Source organism: Salvelinus namaycush, chromosome 15, assembly GCF_016432855.1.
Source record: "Salvelinus namaycush isolate Seneca chromosome 15, SaNama_1.0, whole genome shotgun sequence".
Classification (NCBI taxonomy): Eukaryota; Metazoa; Chordata; class Actinopteri; order Salmoniformes; family Salmonidae; genus Salvelinus; species Salvelinus namaycush.
The window spans coordinates 19,306,979-19,326,353 of record NC_052321.1 but is presented as its reverse complement, the minus strand read 5'-3'; the positions used below and the strand labels follow the sequence as shown (position 1 = coordinate 19,326,353).

General features: G+C 43.1%; 1 protein-coding gene across 1 annotated transcript in view; it reads right to left on the bottom strand.

The window, feature by feature from the left end:
• Positions 1-4,160: 4,160 nt before the first annotated feature.
• Positions 4,161-19,375, bottom strand: part of LOC120060275 (runt-related transcription factor 3-like) — a 53,096-nt gene continuing 37,881 nt past the window's right edge. The window contains exons 5-6 of the mRNA XM_039009456.1: positions 19,289-19,360; positions 4,161-7,597 (exon numbers count right to left, since the gene is read on the bottom strand). Coding sequence (XP_038865384.1) covers positions 7,089-7,597; positions 19,289-19,360 — 581 coding nt within the window. The 3' untranslated portion in view covers positions 4,161-7,088. The remainder of the gene's footprint in view (positions 7,598-19,288; positions 19,361-19,375) is intronic.

Sequence of the window (19,375 nt, the reverse complement as noted above, 5' to 3'; positions counted from 1 at the left end):
GTATTACTGGGCTGCACAACTGCATGGAGGACTATCGAAGCCACAAATGTAATACCGTATAATCTACAATATATTCACTACTTCAGGTCCAAGGCATTGAAGAAAAAAAACGGACAATCCAATGATTCTTAATTCCATTCGTATTTGGGAAAATGTACATAAATTCATGAGGTGGAAAGAACCAATATCACCCGGAATAACCCCACCTTACCTCCAACGTTTGATAACATCTTTAAGTCCTGGTTCCAAAGTGGCATCATGAATTCTGAACATGTCTACTAGGATGGATCTCTAGTGTCATTCAATCAATTACAAGAAAGTTTTTTTGTTTGTTTTGGATACATTTTTTGCCTTAGTGTTTTGTTCATGGATCCCTCTGTGAGAATGAATGTATGTGGATTTGTGGGAGATTAAACTTGACTGAGTTCTGTAGAAAAACAATCAAAAACATATTGTCCCCCCAAAAAGTTATCTAGATGGATCTGATAGAGTGAGTGTTTCTGTGAGTATTTTCTGAGTCAAACCTTCGTCACTGATCCTCATGGGTCTCCGTCGTAACAGAGGTTTGGCTCCACAGAGAGTTCCTCGCTGTGGGAACTGGATGGTGTGTGGAGAAACAGAGAACAGTCTCTGAAGAGTTACACTGTATGAGAAACTACCTTAACTGGGAGACTCACTCACTTTTCTTCTGCCTCTCCCCCTTCCCTTCCCTTCCCTTCCCTTCCCTTCCCTTCCCTTCCCTTCCCTTCCCTTCCCTTCCCTTCCCTTCCCTTCCCTTCCCTTCCCTTCCCTTCCCTTCCCTTCCCTTCCCTTCCCTTCCCTTCCCTTCCTCTCTCACTCTCTTTCTCTCTCTCTATCACATCTCTTTCTTTTCCCATCTCATTTCCATATCTCTCTCTTCCATCTCTATCTCTATCTCTCTCTCTCTCTCTCTCTCTCTCTCTCTATATATATATATTTTTCTCTCCTAGATATCTGTCTCCCCCCTCTCTCACTCTGTCCCTCTTTGTCATTGAGTTAATCATGGTCCTCAGTGTGAGAAGGGATGCATCACGACTCTCGCCAGAACCCTTGGCCCTTACAGTTCTTGGTCAATCTGTGGGAACCTTGATTTTGGACGGCAGCCGCTTTTCCCACCACCAGTCCAGTTAGAAAATAGACCCGGTCGTACTAAGCACCCAAATCAAACCGGTTCTAGCCCGCTTGCCACTTCTCACGAGTTCTGGGAGTAGAGGTCAGCAGCTCCAGAATAAGCTCTAATGGGTTTTGAATGCAGGTACCGCTGTGTCCACTGCAGCATGGGATATTGAGTTCATGAGAAATGAGAGGGCTTTAATGATTATGTACTCTTTCCAAAAAAAGAGAAACAAAATGTCTCCCTACTTTTCCCAGTTTATATGTATTTATAAATAGTGTTTCTCTTCTTCTCTAACTGAGAAACAGTCTTGTTTGTGTTGTATTACTGTCAACTAGCTGATGAGCTGATGAAGAGTTTGAACAGAGTGGAAAAAGGGGACTTGGAAAAAAATTAAATTCTGCAAAAGCAGGATGGAACCATGTACTACAAGGTCATGTCGGTTTTACGAAACATATGAATGTAATGTCTGTATTAACTGATGTTCCCAATGGCTTCGATTGTTTTTGCGCACACCTGCATTTTGGTGTTTGCGTACCGGTGTGTTTGATTGCTTACTGAAGAATACATCTCCCACTCTCCTCATACTGTAAGACCATTCATCAAGCCATCTTCGACTTCCATCACATCCATCACATCCGGGAAACACACTTTGAGTGTGTTTCCCGTCTTCCCGGAGAGCTACAGTTTTAGGAAGAGGGCAGCAAAAAAAACTCTTCTTGTATGTCTATGACAAAGCCAAACCCAGATGGGAGTTCCTCTGGTCCCCACATGTGAAGCACAGAGTCAATCTCACAGAGTGTGTGAATACAGCTGGAAAATTCCCCAGAGCTCTGGCTAATTGAAAGCTTATCGTCTTCTCTTTGTATTTTCTGAGCCGTGGGGGAGCGGTGTGGAAGGACACTGGCTCTGTGATGAGACTAAAGGAAATGGATGGTAATGTTTAAGACAGCACAGATCTGTCATACACTGTGAAGTGGAGCTCAGGTTCTCTGTGTGAGAATCCAACCGGTGTGAGATCTGTCAGCGGGGATTCTGAGTGTGTGTAGAGATGCTTTGAGTGTTCTGAGTTAATTGAATGCAGTGTGTCTCGTGCCTGCGTGTGTGCGTCCTGAGGCTTTGTTGCCTTGCCAAGACTGACCCCACAGAAGGCCCGATGCTGAGACTCATGAAGGAGAGAATAGAAGAGGAGAAGAAAGGAGAGGAAAGAGGTAAAAAGGAATAGAGAGAAAGTAGCATAGGAGGGAGCGAGAAAGAAACGAGGGAGTGAGGGAAGCAACAAACCTTTTCATGGAATCTCAACAGGTGGGATTAGTTTAAGAGTGAGGGATTGTGGGTATTGTATTTCAGGTTAACCACAGAACTAATTTGATAGCAGACCACCCTACGAGAGAGAGATCTCAAGTGTTTAATCCTGTGGGCAGACCTCAAATGAGCTAAATAGATGCCATCAGCAATGCATAAATTAACACCCAATCTTACAGTGGAAAACAACGCTGACATTCCTCATTTTTGCTCTTTTGTTTTTTAACAAGTGACAACTTGCTGATGTGTTTTGCGTGGAGGATGCCAGGGTGGTATCGGATTCCTGGGACGTGCTCTATTTAAGCCTTGGGTACAGCCGTGTTTACAGATGTGGCGTTTGCGAGGTACTGAGAAGTGTGGGTAATTTGCCAGTGAGTGGCATACTGATGGGAGACTGGGGGATAATGAAGAGGGAAGGCTTGGGTAACCACCACTTAGATGATGAGAGAGAGCGAGAGAGAGAGAGTTTGAAGGGACATGGTATACAGTCTATGGTATTTTCGGCTCTGAGCCTAAGAGAGTATTGGATGAGAACGGAATTTGCCGGAACGGAATAAATTGGAATGGAGTGGGTTTGATTGAAGATTTGTTCCCTTATACTGTACCCATTAGTCTGCTGAGGTGATCCTGTTTTGTATTTCTAGAGGTGAATTATAGCATGTGCCTACGTGTTTACATTCTTCACTTTCAATACCTTCCCTCTTGCTAATCATAGAGGTATTTACAATTGAGACTTTTCAATATTGAATGTCAGAATTGCAGTTAATGCCTAAACTTAACTTTAAACACTTAAAAATGGGACATTTGGTGCAAAAGGTTGCATGTTCAAATCCAGCGATAGAAAGTTGTTTTTGAGATTTTAGTTTTAAGCCTATCCCAAACCTTAACACTTAAGGTTAGGCATGATCTCCTAATGGTTAACTTAAGATTTAAGAGTTAATGCCTAAACCTAACCCTAACTGTAACGTCTGCTTCCAACTCACACTCTCAAACACGTAGATCCCCTGAACGCAGCTCACTCTCCAGATCCCAATCACCTGAATTCTGATCACCTGTATGTCATTATCACACACGATTTAGTTCAGTTCTTTGCACCCCATCATTGTGAGGTATTATTTGTTTTGTGACATATGTCTATTTGGAGCGCTGGTTTCCACCGTAATTTAATCCTCCCGTGTATAATAGTTTTGGTCTGCCTCACTAATGATGCCCTTCGGATTTCCTGTTATCAACCTATTTCCTGATCTCCTGGACGACGTAACTAGCCTTTTCCCTGCATGTACTGTTACCTTTTTGGACCCCCTGTGTATGACCTTCTGCCTGCTTCCTCCTGTGGTCTTTTACAAATAAACACTTGCTGCGGCCTGCGCTTGAAACCAACTCTCTGTCTCCCCTCATGTTCATTACACTAACCTTAAAAATTCAGAGCTAATGCCTAAACTTAACCTTAAACACTTTGAAATTTGACGTTTGGAACAACTTAGAAATGTGGCGTTTGAGAAACTATTCTGATGTGAGACTGTGAGAGCTTGTTGTGAAGGATGTGGTCGTAAATATTTTTGAGACCCCTAAAATTTAGCTCAATGGTTCTATTATGCTATAGAGTATTATTACTTGTGTTGACATAACCTAGATTTTCTCCTCATTAAGGGGAACTGATATACATGCATCATTTTGTCATATTATAATTGGAATAAAAACAACGATCCTGAGAAAAATCTGAAATTTATGTTTTTTAATTAAAATGATTAAAAACTACATTATCTGCACACTTTACAAGCACTTAATACAGAGTCTTTAAGGATATTACATGGATGAAAATTAAATTAACATATCAGCTTCAGACATACATGCTTTGAGCAAAATGAATTAACATTATGGTATAACAAAATGAAGAGGAGGTTGTTTAAAAGAAACATTAAAGAAAACATAAGCTTTGTGCTTTTCTATCCAACATAAAATAAAATAAAATGTAATTGTACAATTTAACCTCCCTGTTTTGCAAATGCCTCATGATATACACACAACCTCTTAAGAGGTATGGACATTTTATCAACAGATAATGGAAACCAACCGAGACATTTTGTGTAAAACAACGAATCCAAACCCTCAATGTAACAATATTACAGGCCTTTCTTTGGTTTTGATATAACCATATGATATCAGGTACATCTTTGATTTCTCATAGCTGCATGAATTTTGCCCAATCTAAAGTTAGGCCTTCAAACCCAAAGGGATGGGTAGGAACTCAGTGATTATAAGAACATGCTATTCTTTCCCTCCACTCCCCAAGAGTTAGGAATGCATCTTTATATAATTGATTGTCTTAAACAAAAATAAGGCATAAGGTAGTAGATTTGTCAATAGAGTTAGCTTAACTTTTTTTCTGAGCGACAAATGCTAACAGTATTTTTTGTTTTTTAATGTATGAGCTCAAAGATTTGGGGTCGCTAAACCAACCCTAATTGGTATAATATCTGCTCTTAAGAAGCCCCACCAACTCTCCTCCTCCTTTTCACCAAAACACCTCAATTTCTTAACATGGCACACCTGACGCAATGAATTAAGTGGCTCAGCACAGCTCATAGAAAAAAGATGCTCTGTCCTGACATCTGAATCCTGTGCAGTGCCCTGAGCTGCAGGCACTAATGATCAGTAAATTACAATAGGAAGGAGAGAAAACACGTTCAGAAAGGCTTCAAAGGACTCACAGCTCATGCAGAACAAAGGGACCTGTGCACAACAATGGCTTGTTTTTAGTTAGGATTGCCCTTGGTGTTGGTAAGAGGATCCCACTTTGAACACCCCTCTATCTTCATCCCTACTCTCTGTGTCCCCCTGGGGTGGGAAAGGCCATTGGGTCTGTGAGAATGTGCACAATCACACCTGTGATTGCAGCACAGAAAGCGCGTGTGTGTGTGTGTGTGTGTATGCTTACGTGTGAAAATCAGCCCACTCCATCTCTACTGTTTAGTTAGCCACTTCAGACATGCCAATGTGGTTTGAGATTAAGCCAATCATAGTCTGAGGTTTCAGTCATTCTTGATACAGGTTAGTATCTTTGTTTGATAAACAAAGAAACAAGATCTGCATAGCCACATAATGTGGGTTGTGTACCTTAAGTATTTATTTTCTTCTTTAAAAGAGTGGAAAAATGTGAACTCAAGGAGGCTGGGGGTTGATGATTGGGCGACTGTTTAAGGGGGGATCTTATAAATAAAGTGATTGTTGGATTTAATGTTGGGATCTATGCTTCTAATGGTTAAATATCATGAATGTTTTTAGTGCATCGAAGCTACATTGAAATACAAAATAATAACATTAAAAGTTTAGTTTTTTTTCATAATTTAGAAGAAATATATTACACAAATTCAAATTTTATATTAAACGACAAATAAACAAAATATTTATACAAAAAAGATAAGGTAGAGAGAAATGCTAAATGTTTTTGGGCATAAGTGAACATTTTCTCAAATTTGGCTCAAATAAATATAAAAAAAGTAAACTGTATTATCTAGTTCAGACATACTACACTAGAACAGTTTGCAGACACAATGAAGAAATATATAGGCCTACCATAAGTACAAATAAAGATAACAGTCCAAGAAACTAAAAAGACAGGAATCCATAAAATTCCTGCTTCAAAAAACCTCTTCTCTGCTAAAGTCCTGGACGGTCCTCAGAATATCAGCTATTGTTCTGCTACATAGATGATCAATACATTAACGACTTTACAGGGGAGTTTCACTCAAATACATAATGTTGTTCATTTTGAATAAGCATTGCTTACTGTACCTCCAAGGACTGATCCATCCTAGTATAGATAATACATGCAATTTTCAAGCAATGCATAACTACTTTGAGACGATGGATTGTTCTTGATGATCTTTCATGGACTGATGGATGAATCTCCAAACCGCTCACAAAATAAAAGCTTCAGGATCAATTGACATGTATACATTAGCAATACAGCCACAAGTCATCTAGGGCAGGTTCTGAGTCATGTGAAGCAAACATCCTGTTTGACTTCTGTTTTCACATAACAGTCAAAGGCCGTTGAGGCAGTACAGTCACTGTTCTGGATGTTTAGCTTGTAACGCCAAGAAAGGTATCCCTCATCTGAGGGATAAGGATAGTTTTGGTCTCGTTGGCTGATTAGCCACAATAGCACTTGCATTTTTACCGTTCATCAGCTGCATAGAATGAATGGATGTGAAAGTTGTGCCTTTTCATAGTCTATGGTATGCATGTTGTACCTGTTTTTCAGAAGAACCTGATACAGTATATTACTATGGCTTATTTGTTCTAACACCATAACATCTATTTACAGTTATTTTGCAGTTCTTACTCATCAATTGAAAATAATGAGATTTGTATGGCTTTCAGAGTCTCAGAGAATAGTCCCTGTCACAGTGCAGGGTGTACCCATGGCCTTCAAAAAGGCCACCTCTGGCCATGGCATTCTGACAGACATTGAATGTCTTTGGTCAACTAGGAAAAGGGTACGAAGCGAGTGCGGGAAAATAAAAGACAAACATGCAACATTTATTTTTTGGGGAAGGATTCATCTTTTTTTGTTCATTTAACTTCTTTACTTTTGCTTTCTCTCTCTCTTCTCTGTCCTACATTTCCTCTAGCTGTCTAACAGTCAGTAGGGCCTCCAGACAGATTCATCCATGCGTCCAGACCCGCTCATGGTCGTAGGGGAGTTGCTGTGGCTACCATCCGCCTCCACCCCCTCGCTCTGGTTGCTCAGGCCCTGGATTATCAGGCTGTTGCCAACTCCAGAGGCTGAGGCCCCCGAGCAGGGCAGCAGGCGGCTGGGGGAGCGCTCACCCCCAGTCCCGCCCGGGCCCACCATGGAGAACTGGTAGGAGCCGGACCCGGTGCCGTAGTACAGGTGGTAGGGGGAGGAGTTAGACTGGAAGTGGCTTCCCTGGTTCTGGTTGCCCGGGTAGGGTGGGGGCAGGTAGGTGTGGTAGCGGGAGGAGGCAGACATTCCCGTCACACTGAGGCCTCCGATGCCCGTGCTGGAGGGGTTGGCTGAGTAGGTGAAGGCCCCTGGGTAGTGCATACGTGGGTCTGAGAAACGAGGGTCAGTCAGCGGGGACAGAGAGGGGAAGGAGGTCCTCTGGGGGAAGAGATCAGCGGTGGGACCTGAGAGAGGGAGAGAGAAAGAACGCATTTGGTTTAGAGACTCCTGGTGCACATAGATGTCATACATGACCCGCCCATGAAAATGTTTCAGAGTCAAAGTGAGATAGGGAGAGTGAGAATTCATTCCACTGACAGGAAGCTGTAGTAAAGTACCACGTCCCCAACTGACAGTGTAGACCTACAACCCTGCAAACACTATCTAGCTAGAAGTAATGAACTGACAGTAACAGGTCAGTAACAGTCATGAAGCTGTGACAGCACATCAGCAAATAGATCTGTGAAGTTATGAGAGAGTCCTCCCCCTCAGCCTCAGAATACTCCCATTCTTCCTACACAACCATTCCAGCTAAACCAGAGGAACCTACAGTAACATTATTCCCTGTTATTTCGAATAATTAAAAGAGGCTAACACTGACAGCTTGTTGTGCATTGTGGGCTGTTGTGTAACTCTACATAAATCACACTGAAGAGAGGGAACAGGAAACTACAGAGATAACCGTCACATTCAGACACAAATAGGGGGAGGGAGGGAGAGCAGCCCGGTCTCATAGACTAGATGTTACATAGTATATGTAAATCCAAGACACTCAAATGAGTGTAATATGTTACGTTTGGTATGGTTACATAAGACAGAAGGTTACTTAAGTCAAAAACGAAAGGAGGGTGGTTGGTCGGGGTGGATGCGTAAGCGTATAACGCGAACGTCTAGCAACCCATAGGTTGCATGTTCGAATCCCATCATGGACAACTTTAGCTAATTAGCAACTTTGCAACTACTTACTACTTTTTAGCTACTTTGCAACTACTTAGCATGTTAGCTAACCCTTGCCCTAACATTAACCATTGAACCTAACTCCTAACTTTAACGCTTTAACCTAACTTCTAACCCTAATCTTAACGTTAGCCGCCTAGCTAATGTTAGCGTTAGCCACCTAGCTAAAACTAGCCACAACAAATTGTAATTCGTATCATATCATACGTATTGCTAATTCGTAATATATTGTACGAATTGTAATTCTTAACATATCATACGAATTGCAAACTCTTTCAATGCTAGTTAAGGATACTACAGGCCTAGTTATCACGTTTCAATTTGGATTTATTAACTACAAAAAGGTAAGATGTGTTTTTAATTCTGTTACCGCTCTACACACACAAGCTTATTAGCTAGCTAGCTCAAAGGACATTCAAAGTACCTCCATAGAAACCACTCCTCCTAGGTATAATTCTGTGGACCTAATTCAGATAATGCATGTCATAACAAGATGCCCAGTACTTCAAGCCTCCTCCTCAACTCTCTCTCGCTCTCTCCCCACCCGCAAAATTTCAGTCGCATGTTGTGCCATAGGCTACACCGTCCATCACGGGTGTAAACAACTAGCCTACTCTGTCCGTACTGTTTGGTGAAGTAATTCAATGAGCTAAATGTAAAAAACGGTTGATTTCACAGGTTCAAAAATAAACAGAAAGAGGCGATATAAACCGGGAACTTTTTTGGGGGTTCGAACCGGTTCAGAACTTTATTGGCTGGTTGGAACAGTGGAACGAAACAAACAAAAAAATTGTTATTCTGTTCAGAATGCAATGATTGGAAAATTATTTAGGTTCCAACCCCTGATATGGAGTGTCTCGGATTTACGTACAGAGTAATATGAAATGCTCTGAGACCAAGTTGGTGAAAAAGAGTGGTAGAGAGAGAGAAAGAGAGAGAGAAAGAAAGAGAAAGAGACAGATAGTCAGAGAGAGAATGTGTGTGTTCTATGTTTCTGTGTATTTTGCAAAAGTAACCAAACCGGATCAATGTCACAGACCAGTCAGTGCTAAACTATCCTGAAGTGTAGTCGCATAGGTAACACAGTACACAGAAGCCAGCTGTTTTGAGTCAAATTTCCCAGCCACGCATTCCCTAATTTATTCAACTGACAGAGGAAATTCAGATCATGCTCAAGTGTTTGACTCTGCAGTTTTCCTCGCTGGGATTTGGAGCAGCTCCTGCCACCAGTTTATTTCCTTAAGCACAACACCATACTGCCCCACAAAAACCAAGGCATGACTGCAGGGTTAGGCTGATCTGGCAGTTCTTTCCAAACACAACATGAGCAGTGTGTGTATATGTGTCTCAGTCTTCTCATTCATCTGCTGCCACCTACTGTACTGTAGTATCTGGGTTTGATAGGCGCATACAAGGACAGATGAGGACATGACTGCACACAGCATGCACTTAGTGTATGCACCTAGGCCTTCAGCTAGTCTACCTGTTGAGTCAGACATAGTTAACCCATAAAGGACCGACTGGGCACAGACGTCAGTTCAACGTCTAGTTTTGATTTACAGTTGGTTGAGTTGTCAACGTGAAATCAACAAAAAATGTCGCCATGTCATTGGATTTCAGTTAAAAGTTGGATGAAAAAATATGAAATTCCCTTATGTTGATGACTTTTTGCAAATCCACATCACATAGATTTTGGGGGGTTGAAATGATGTGGAAACAACATTGACTCAACCAGTTTATGCCCAGGGGGGCTCCACTTACAATTACCAATATTGACAATAGTGACAGCATCAGGTGATTTATGTGACAGACAAACATTTGATTAGGTTTTTTAATTCTTCATTCTGTGTGATGTAGGCTTCCGTAAACCAATAAATGGCAGTTTAATATCGCTCTATTGATCAGTTTAATTTCTCTTTGGCAGGCAGTCAAGAATGAAGGTTTGCTCAGGGTGCGGCAGTCAATCACCTATTGGAGAAAGTAGGCCAACGGGAGCCATAGAACACCTGATAACTGTCACTCATCTCTGAGTCCTGTCTGACTGGTTTGTTGTTACTGTAGCCAGGGTTTTGGAATAAGAAATATATGTTTTATAATCAGAATTCTGAGACTTTTATTATAGTGTCACCATTTAGACTTTATGTCAGGGACTTTTATTTTGACAATACCTTTCCCCATGCTCACCTGCGCGGGGGATTCACCTGAGTCAATTATGTGCTACAGCTACTACAGCTACTATTCGAATTAAACTATATAGAAAGGAACATCATTGTAACTCGATTCTTTAGCAACGGGCCCTCACAGAAATTGATAGATAATTAAGTCAATAAATTAGGGTTACATTACTACCTTAAACAGTTATAGTTGGCCAAGATGTTACAAGACGGGCGCAAATTGCATTGTAGCCTAATAGCATCTTGCCAAAGCTATGTTTCATTAAGTAGGCCAACTGTCGTTTCTGAAAACTGCAAGGGATGAAAAATATGAACGTTTGGCTATACTTTTTATCATCTTAAATTTGTCACGCAGCAATTAATAATTAACTCCACGGAAACCAGACACGTGGCCTTCGGCTACAGAAGAGTGCAACATGCAGGTGTGCCAGTTATTGTGAAGTGCCGTAAGTCTCCCCATCTTGCAACTATATTCAGTAAGTCATCCCTTCAATTCCCTATATGCAATTGCACATGGTTTAGTGCAGTGGAGGCTGCTGAGGGGAGGACGGCTCATAATAATGCCTGGAAACAAGCAAATGGAACGGTATCAAATCATATGTTTGACGTATCTGATACCATTCCACTAATTCCGCTCCAGCCATGAGCACAAGCCCGTCCACCCCAATTAAGGTGCCACCAACCTCCTGTAGTTTAGTGGCATACATTTTATCTAGGCGTACTGTACATAGGCTAATGGGCTGCATTATGTTCTGTCTGTTAGTAGCTGATTTTTTGTACATAGGCAGTAGTGGCAGTTTGATACTGGGTAAGGTGGGAATGTAGGTATGCAATGTATGCTCTAGACTTTGTTTGACTTTGACTTCCTTGTCCTGAGTGTCAGTGGCTTAAAAGAGACATTGTGAATACCAACAGGTGTGACGTGGTTTCTTGCTACACACACACACACACACACACACACACACACACACACACACACACACACACACACACACACACACACACACACACACACACACACACACACACACACACACACACACACACACACACTGTCTGATTCCACTTGATTTGGTGTTGATGGGTTCAGTGTAAAATGTGGATTTGGATGGCAGAGAAAATACACTGTTTAAAAACAAATATACAGTACAAGTCAAAAGTTTGGACAAACCAACTCATTGGAAAATAGTAAAAATAAAGAAAAACCCTTGAATGAGTAGGTTTGTCCCAACTTTTGACTGGTACTATATATACAGTTGAAGTCGGAAGTTTACATACACTTAGGTTGGAGTCATTAAAACTTGTTTTTCAACCACTCCACAAATTTCTTGTTAACAAACAATAGTTTTGGCAAGTTGGTTAGGATATCTACAGTGTGCATGACACAAGTAATTTTCCCAACAATTGTTTACAGACAGACTATTTCACTGTATCTCAATTCCAGTGAGTCAGAGGTTTACATACACGAAGTTGACTGTGCCTTTAAACAGTTTGGAAAATTCCAGAAAATGATGTCATGGCTTTAGAAGCTTCTGATAGGCTAGTTGACATAATTTGAGTCAATTGGAGGAGTACCTATGGATGTATTTCAAGGCCTACCTTCAAACCCAGTGCCTCTTTGCTTGACATCATGGGAAAATCAAAAGATATCAGCCAAGACCTCCACAAGTCTGGTTCATCCTTGGGAGCAATTTCCAAATGCCTGAAGGTACCATGTTAATCTGTACAAACAATAGTACGCAAGTATAAACACCATGGGACCACGCAGCCGTCATACCGCTCAGGAAGGAGACGCGTTCTGTCTCTTAGAGATGAACGTACTTTGATGCGAAAAGTGCAAATCAATCCCAGAACAACAGCAAAGGACCCTGTGAAGATGCTGGAGGAAACGGGTACAAAAGTATCTATATCCACAGTAAAATGAGTCCTATATCAACATAACCTGAAAGGCCGCTCACCAAGGAAGAAGCCACTGCTCCAAAACCGCCATAATAAAGCCAGGCTATGGTTTGTAACTGCACATGGGGACAAAGATTGTACTTGTTGGAGAAATGTCCTCTGGTCTGATGAAACAAAAATAGAACTGTTTGGCCATAATGACCATCGTTATGTTTGGAGGAAAAAGGGGGATGCTTGCAAGCCAAATAACACCATCCCAACCTTGAAGCAACATCATGTTGTGGGGGTGCTTGCTGCAGGAGGGACTGATGCACTTCACAAAATAGATGGCTTCATAAGGAAGGAAAATTATGTGGATATATTGAAGCAACATCTCAAGACATCAGTCAGGAAGTTAAAGCTTGGTCGCAAATGGGTCTTCCAAATGGACAATGACCCCAAGCATACTTCCAAAATTGTGGCAAAATGGCTTAAGGTCAACAAAGTCAAGGTAATGGAGTGGCCATCACAAAGCCCTGACCTTAGTCCTATAGAAAGTTTGTGGGCAGAACTGAAAAAGCGTGTGTGAGCAAGGCCTACAAACCTGACTCAGTTACACCAGCTCCGTCAGGAGGAATGGGCCACACAACTTATTGTGGGAAGCTTGTGGAAGGCTACCCGAAACATTTGACCCAAGTTAAACAATTTAATGGCAATGCTACCAAATACTAATTGAGTGTATGTAAACTTCTGACCCACTGGGAATGTGATGAAAGAAAAAAAAGCTGACATAAATAATTCTCTCTACTATTATTCTGACATTTCACATTCTTAAAATAAAGTGGTGATCCTAACTGACCAAAGACATGGAATTTTTACAAGGATTAAATGTCAGGAATTGTGAAAAACTGAGTTTAAATGTATTTGGCTAAGGTGTATGTAAACTTCCGACTTCAACTGTATATATAGTGCATTCGGAAAGTATTCAGACCCCTTCCATTTTTCCAATTTGTTTTATGTTACAGCCATATTCTAAAAATGATTAAATTAACAATGTTCCTCATCAATCTACACACAATACCCCATAATGACAAAGGGAAATCAGAAATACCTTATTAACATACGTATTCAAACCCTTTGCTATGAGACTCGAAATTGAGCTCAGGTGCATCCTGTTTCCATTGATCATCCTTGAGATGTTTCTACAATACAACTTGAATGGAGTCCACCTGTGGTAAATTCAATTGATTGTACATGATTTGGAAAGGCACACACATATCTATATAAGGTCCTGCAGTTGACAGTGCATGTCAGAGCAAAAAGCAAGCCATGAGTTCGAAGGAATTGTCCGTAGAGCTCCGAGACAGGATTGTGTCGAGGAAGGGTACTAAAACATTTCTGCAGCATTGAAGGTCCCCAAGAACACGGTGGCCTCCATCATTCTTAAATGGAAGAATTTTGGAACCATCAAGACTCTTCCTAGAGCTGGCCGCCCGGCCAAACTGAGCAATCGGGGGAGAAGGGCCTTGGTCAGGGAGATGACCAAGAACCCGATTGTCACTCTGACAGAGCTCCAGAGTTCCTCTGTGGAGATGGGAGAACCTTCCAGAAGGACAACCATCTCTGCAGCACTTTACCAATTATGCCTTTATGGTAGAGTGGCCAGACAGAAGACACTCATCAGTAAAGGGCACATGACAGCCCGCTTGGAGTTTGCCAAAAAGGCACCTAAAGACTCTGAGACCATGAGAAGCAAGATTCTCTAGTCTGATGAAACCAAGATTGAACTCTTTGGCCAGAATGCCAAGGGTCACATCTGGAGGCAGCAAGCCTACAGTAAAGAATGGTAGTGGCAGCATGATGTTGTGGAGATTTTTTTGGCAGCAGGGAGATTAGTCAGGACAGGGAGATTAGTCAGGATCGAGGGAAAGATGAACGGAGGAAAGTACAGAGAGATCCTTGATGAAAACTTTCTCCAGAGCACTCAGGACCTCAGACTGAGGACCAAGGTTCACCTTCCAACAGGACAACAACCGTAAGCACACAGCCAAGACAATGCAGGAGTGGCTTCGAGACAAGTCTCTGAATTTCCTTGAGTGGCCCATTCAGAGCCCGGACTTGAACCTGATCGAACATCTCTGGAGAGACCTGAAAATAGCTGTGCAGCGACATTTCCCATCCAACCTGACAGAGCTTGAGAGGATGTGCAGAGAAGAATACAGGTATGCCAAGATTGTAGCGTAATACCCAAGAAGACTTGAGGCTTTAATCGGTGCTTCAACAAAGTACTGAGTAAATGGTCTGAATACTTATGGAAATGTGATATTTCAGTTTTTTTTTTTTTTACATTTACAAAAATGTCATTATGGGGTATTGTGTGAAGATTGATTTGGGGAAAAAAACAATTTAATCAATTTTAGAATAATGCTGTAACGTAACAAAATGTGGAAAAAGTCAAGGGGTCTGAAAACCTTCCGAATGCACTGTATATAAAATATATATATATATTTAATATATATTCCTTTATAATTTCCCCTAACCCCACTATCCCTCCCCTAATTGGAGTAAACTAATAGACAACAACACTTAGGCTTCCAGCTTACAACAACACTTCTACTTCCAGCTTGCACATACTATATACATTTTACGGACACAGTATATTTTAGAATAGTTCACTTTTGTTTGTTTTTAGTCTCATCCTTCAGCTACCTTCAACCCCTCCCAAGACAGGCTGTATTTGTGAAACAGCAAGCGCTTGCACGCCACAGCCCTGAGGGGGTAGGATGCTGAACTTGCGTGCCACAGTCTTGTTGAAATGTCTTTCCCCTACGTCTGGAGAACTGGGTATATTTTCAGCAACAAAAAAATCTGTTCCTTTGTAATTTCCACGGCTTCTGCTTCATTTTTTCAGGGACACATTTATTTTCTGCAGTTGAAATTCTCTTCTTTTTCGGATAAGGGGGGTGCGTGAGGAGGGTTAGGGGTCTGTTTCTTTTTCCAGAGTCTAGCAGGCCCCGGAGTCGGGCCCCGTATCTGATTTCACGCAAGGAAAATCCAAACCTTCAGCTGCTGTTGATTCGGGAGAAGTGGAGTCAGCCCAGTCCCCCCCCCCCATCTCTCTCTCTGTCTGTTCTGTCTGATTCGGGAGAAGTGGAGTCAGCCCAGTCCCCCCCCCCCCCATCTCTCTCTCTGTCTGTTCTGTCTGATTCGGGAGAAGTGGAGTCAGCCCAGTCCCCCCCCCCCCCCCATCTCTCTCTCTGTCTGTTCTGTCTGATTCGGGAGAAGTGGAGTCAGCCCAGTCCCCCCCCCCCCCCCCCCATCTCTCTCTCTGTCTGTTCTGTCTGATTCGGGAGAAGTGGAGTCAGCCCAGTCCCCCCCCCCCCCCCCCCATCTCTCTCTCTGTCTGTTCTGTCTGATTCGGGAGAAGTGGAGTCAGCCCAGTCCCCCCCCCCTCATCTCTCTCTCTGTCTGTTCTGTCTGATTCGGGAGAAGTGGAGTCAGCCCAGTCCCCCCCCCCATCCCCCCCATCTCTCTCTCTGTCTGTTCTGTCTGATTCGGGAGAAGTGGAGTCAGCCCAGTCCCCCCCCCCCCATCTCTCTCTCTGTCTGTTCTGTCTGATTCGGGAGAAGTGGAGTCAGCCCAGTCCCCCCCCCCCCATCTCTCTCTCTGTCTGTTCCTGCTGAATATATGCTTTAGGGTAGAGCTGGGATCTTTGGCACGGGGACTTGATGGCTCTGGTGGCTGTGGCCCACCCCACACATGATCTCTATTTAATTGTCGCCAGTTGAAACGTGTTGACTAAATTGTGGCGGGGACAGGCTTCTGTATTTCGTCAGGGGAAACTCAACTGGACACTTATCAAAACACCTTAATGGGGTTGTGTTGTGTCACAACCTTGGCGGTCGGCCAGCCAGAGAGCACCCACCACAACCGTTCCCCTCTCAGCAGTTCAGCGGCTCCCCCTAGAGGAGAGGGTTAGATAAACAACTCCATACTCACAAACAGAACCACAGTTTTGCAATCTTCTTTTTCTATTCACCCTGTTTGCTACCCTGATCCACACACAGCCCCCTCCTCCTCTCTCTGCCAGCTAGGTATAGACCTAGGCCCTAGGCTCTGCCGCAGGACTGGGGAGGAGGAGTGGTGGATCTTTGGCACAGGGTCCTGACGGGGCCTAGCTGGTAGCAGGGGCCCACCCCACACATGATCTCCATTAGGCTCAGCTGAAACGTGTTGACTAAATTGCAGGGACATGAGAGGGGATGAACCCCAGAGGGCTGGCTGGCGCGGCCCACCGTCTGTGATGTTCCCACTCTAAAAGTGGTGGCTTGGAATCAAGTTTTTTTTAAGAGAACACAGTGTTCTAGCGCGTTCCTCCCTTTCCCTCACTCCCTTGCTTGTGTGCACGCTCCCATATTGAGTTCTGCCACACAGCAGGGCGGGGGGAAACCTCTCTCTCTCTCTCTGTCTCTCTCTCTGTCTCTCTCTCTGTCTCTCTCTCTGTCTCTCTCTCTCTCTCTCTGTCTCTCTGTCTCTCTGTCTCTCTGTCTCTGTCTCTCTGTCTCTCTCTCTCTCTCGCTGTCACACACTCTCTCTCTCTCTCTCTCGCTGTCACACTCTCTCTCTCTCTGAGGTCCACTAGTCCACAGTCAAGCGTGTAACCCAGATACGGAGGGAGGTTTGCCTCATTTGCTTATGGGAGAAACTGATTTTGGTTGTTAACATAAGGGCGAGCAGAGGCCGCCCGCGAGGTGTGTGTGGAGGGGTGAAGGGATGCAAATCCAGGCGCTCACCTGTGAAATGTTTACTCTGAATGCAAACGTCGACAAATAGCACCCAGGGAATGGTGTCTCAGGCAAATGAGCGGAGAGGTGGGAAAGAGAGGGAGAAAACTTCAGACCAGGCTGGCCCAGAGAGAGATAGATGGAGAGATAGATCTCTTCTCCTTTCATCTCCCTCCTCAGACTGCAGCCAGAGACAAGTGACTGTCCCATGCTTCCCAGACCATCACTGATTTGAGATGTGATGAGAGTTTTTATGTTACACATGCTGTCTGGTTTGTAGAGTAAGAGCTTGACCAAATGCTACAAGGATGGTCAGAGTTGGAATCAGTATGGCCAAGCAATACAAAGCCAGGCAAATAATGTTGGTCCACAAGCCAAAGAATAGGAGACACAAATGAACACAAATGATCTGTAGATGTTTGTATAAGCGCTTAGGCCTTGGGGTCAGAGCTTCGCATCTGATGCAAATAGAATAACACGTCAACAACCCCAAAGACCTATCCATGGTAGCCACTGTAACATGTGAGCCAAGCAAGTTTTGCATGGTCCTATTTATCACTAGCAACACGATCGAGGCATTAGGGAGTTTGTGATGATAAAACACAGAGATTTTCCTAATGTATCAACGAACCAGATGTGATTTAGGAGTTTGGATAACTAAATTACCTGGATGGGTTCTATTAATATTTGTTATTGCTAAAGAGTTTGCAAGCTCTGGCCAGGTGGCATGTACACTCCTAGGTATTATTAATTGTCGTACTAATTTATTTATATTTCAGTCTCTTTGGAAATGGGTTGGAATTTCATGATTAGACATTGGGACCTCTCCTCAATAACAATAGTCCCCATCAAACGTCAATTCTACTTTTCACACCTTAGTGAATATCTTGCTCTGAAGTGAATATCTGGCAAGGGAATTTGCCAATCTATACATTCCATCTCCTCATTCTAAATCAGGGGAAAATTATGAAACTGCTCCGTTGTTTTTGGAAATCACTGACTGTCACACCTAAAATACTGTTTTACCCCAGGGGCTTTCCTCATCAAACGTATTGAAAACTTCCAGCAAGCCCAACTGATCAGTCCTACAGAAGGGTGTGTGAGTACAAGGAGCATCGAGGAGTAACATGGAAGGGTGTGTGAGCAGATGACTCAGCAGGTCTGGTGCGGTGGTTTCTGGGAAGAGGACGGGTGGGTGGCTGAGTGGCCGTGAGGCAGGAGAAGAAGAGTGCCAAAACACCATGATGGAGGGAAGGAGGGAGGGAGGGAGAGGGGAGCGACGGGGTGTTCTGGAATGTTCTGGGATCCAGAGCCCTGAGGGCAAACCGAAACACATTCCCAAAAATGTCACAACGAGTGGAACGCCCATTGCCATACCCATAGTTCGAGCTCTTCCACTATCTCTATATTCACTGTGTCAGAAATATGTTTGATTAACTATTGATGTACAATTATGATGCAGAATTTCTCAATTTGTGTCCTTAGCTCCTCTTGAAGAGGTTATATTGTGTGAATTGTCTTGGGTGATATGTATATGTAGTCCAAGACTGGTAATTATGGTAATCTCTTATTGCTCGCCACACCTCTTATACTGTGCCATGATTGGGCCTTGCATGTTATGATTAAGCCTCAGAAACCAACAAACAACACTTGCAAACATCTTGACATACAGGCCTGCACGCAAAAATTCGGGGTCATCTAAGGAGAGCAGAATGTTTGTGTTTACTTCCTACTGTTGTGGGAGTGTGTGTGTGAGAGAGAGAGAGAGAGAGAGAGAGAGAGAGAGAGAGAGAGAGAGAGAGAGAGAGAGAGAGAGAGAGAGAGAGAGAGAGAGAGAGAGAGAGAGAGAGAGAGAGAGAGAGAGAGAGAGAGAGAGAGAGAGAGAGAGAGAGAGAGAGAGAGAGAGAGAGAGAGAGAGAGAGAGAGAGAGAGAGAGAGAGAGAGAGAGAGAGAGAGAGAGAGAGAGAGAGAGAGAGAGAGAATGATAAAATAATGGAGAGAAAGCACAAGTGAGAAGAAAGACGATTCAGATGAGTTTAGGAGGATAGGACCCAGGGCAGAGTATATATTATATCTCTCTTACTTGACCATCTGAGGTCGTCCTCCACTTTGCATGTCTTCAGAGATGGTGGGTCAATCTGGTCAGACCACAGGGCTGCAATGAACACAG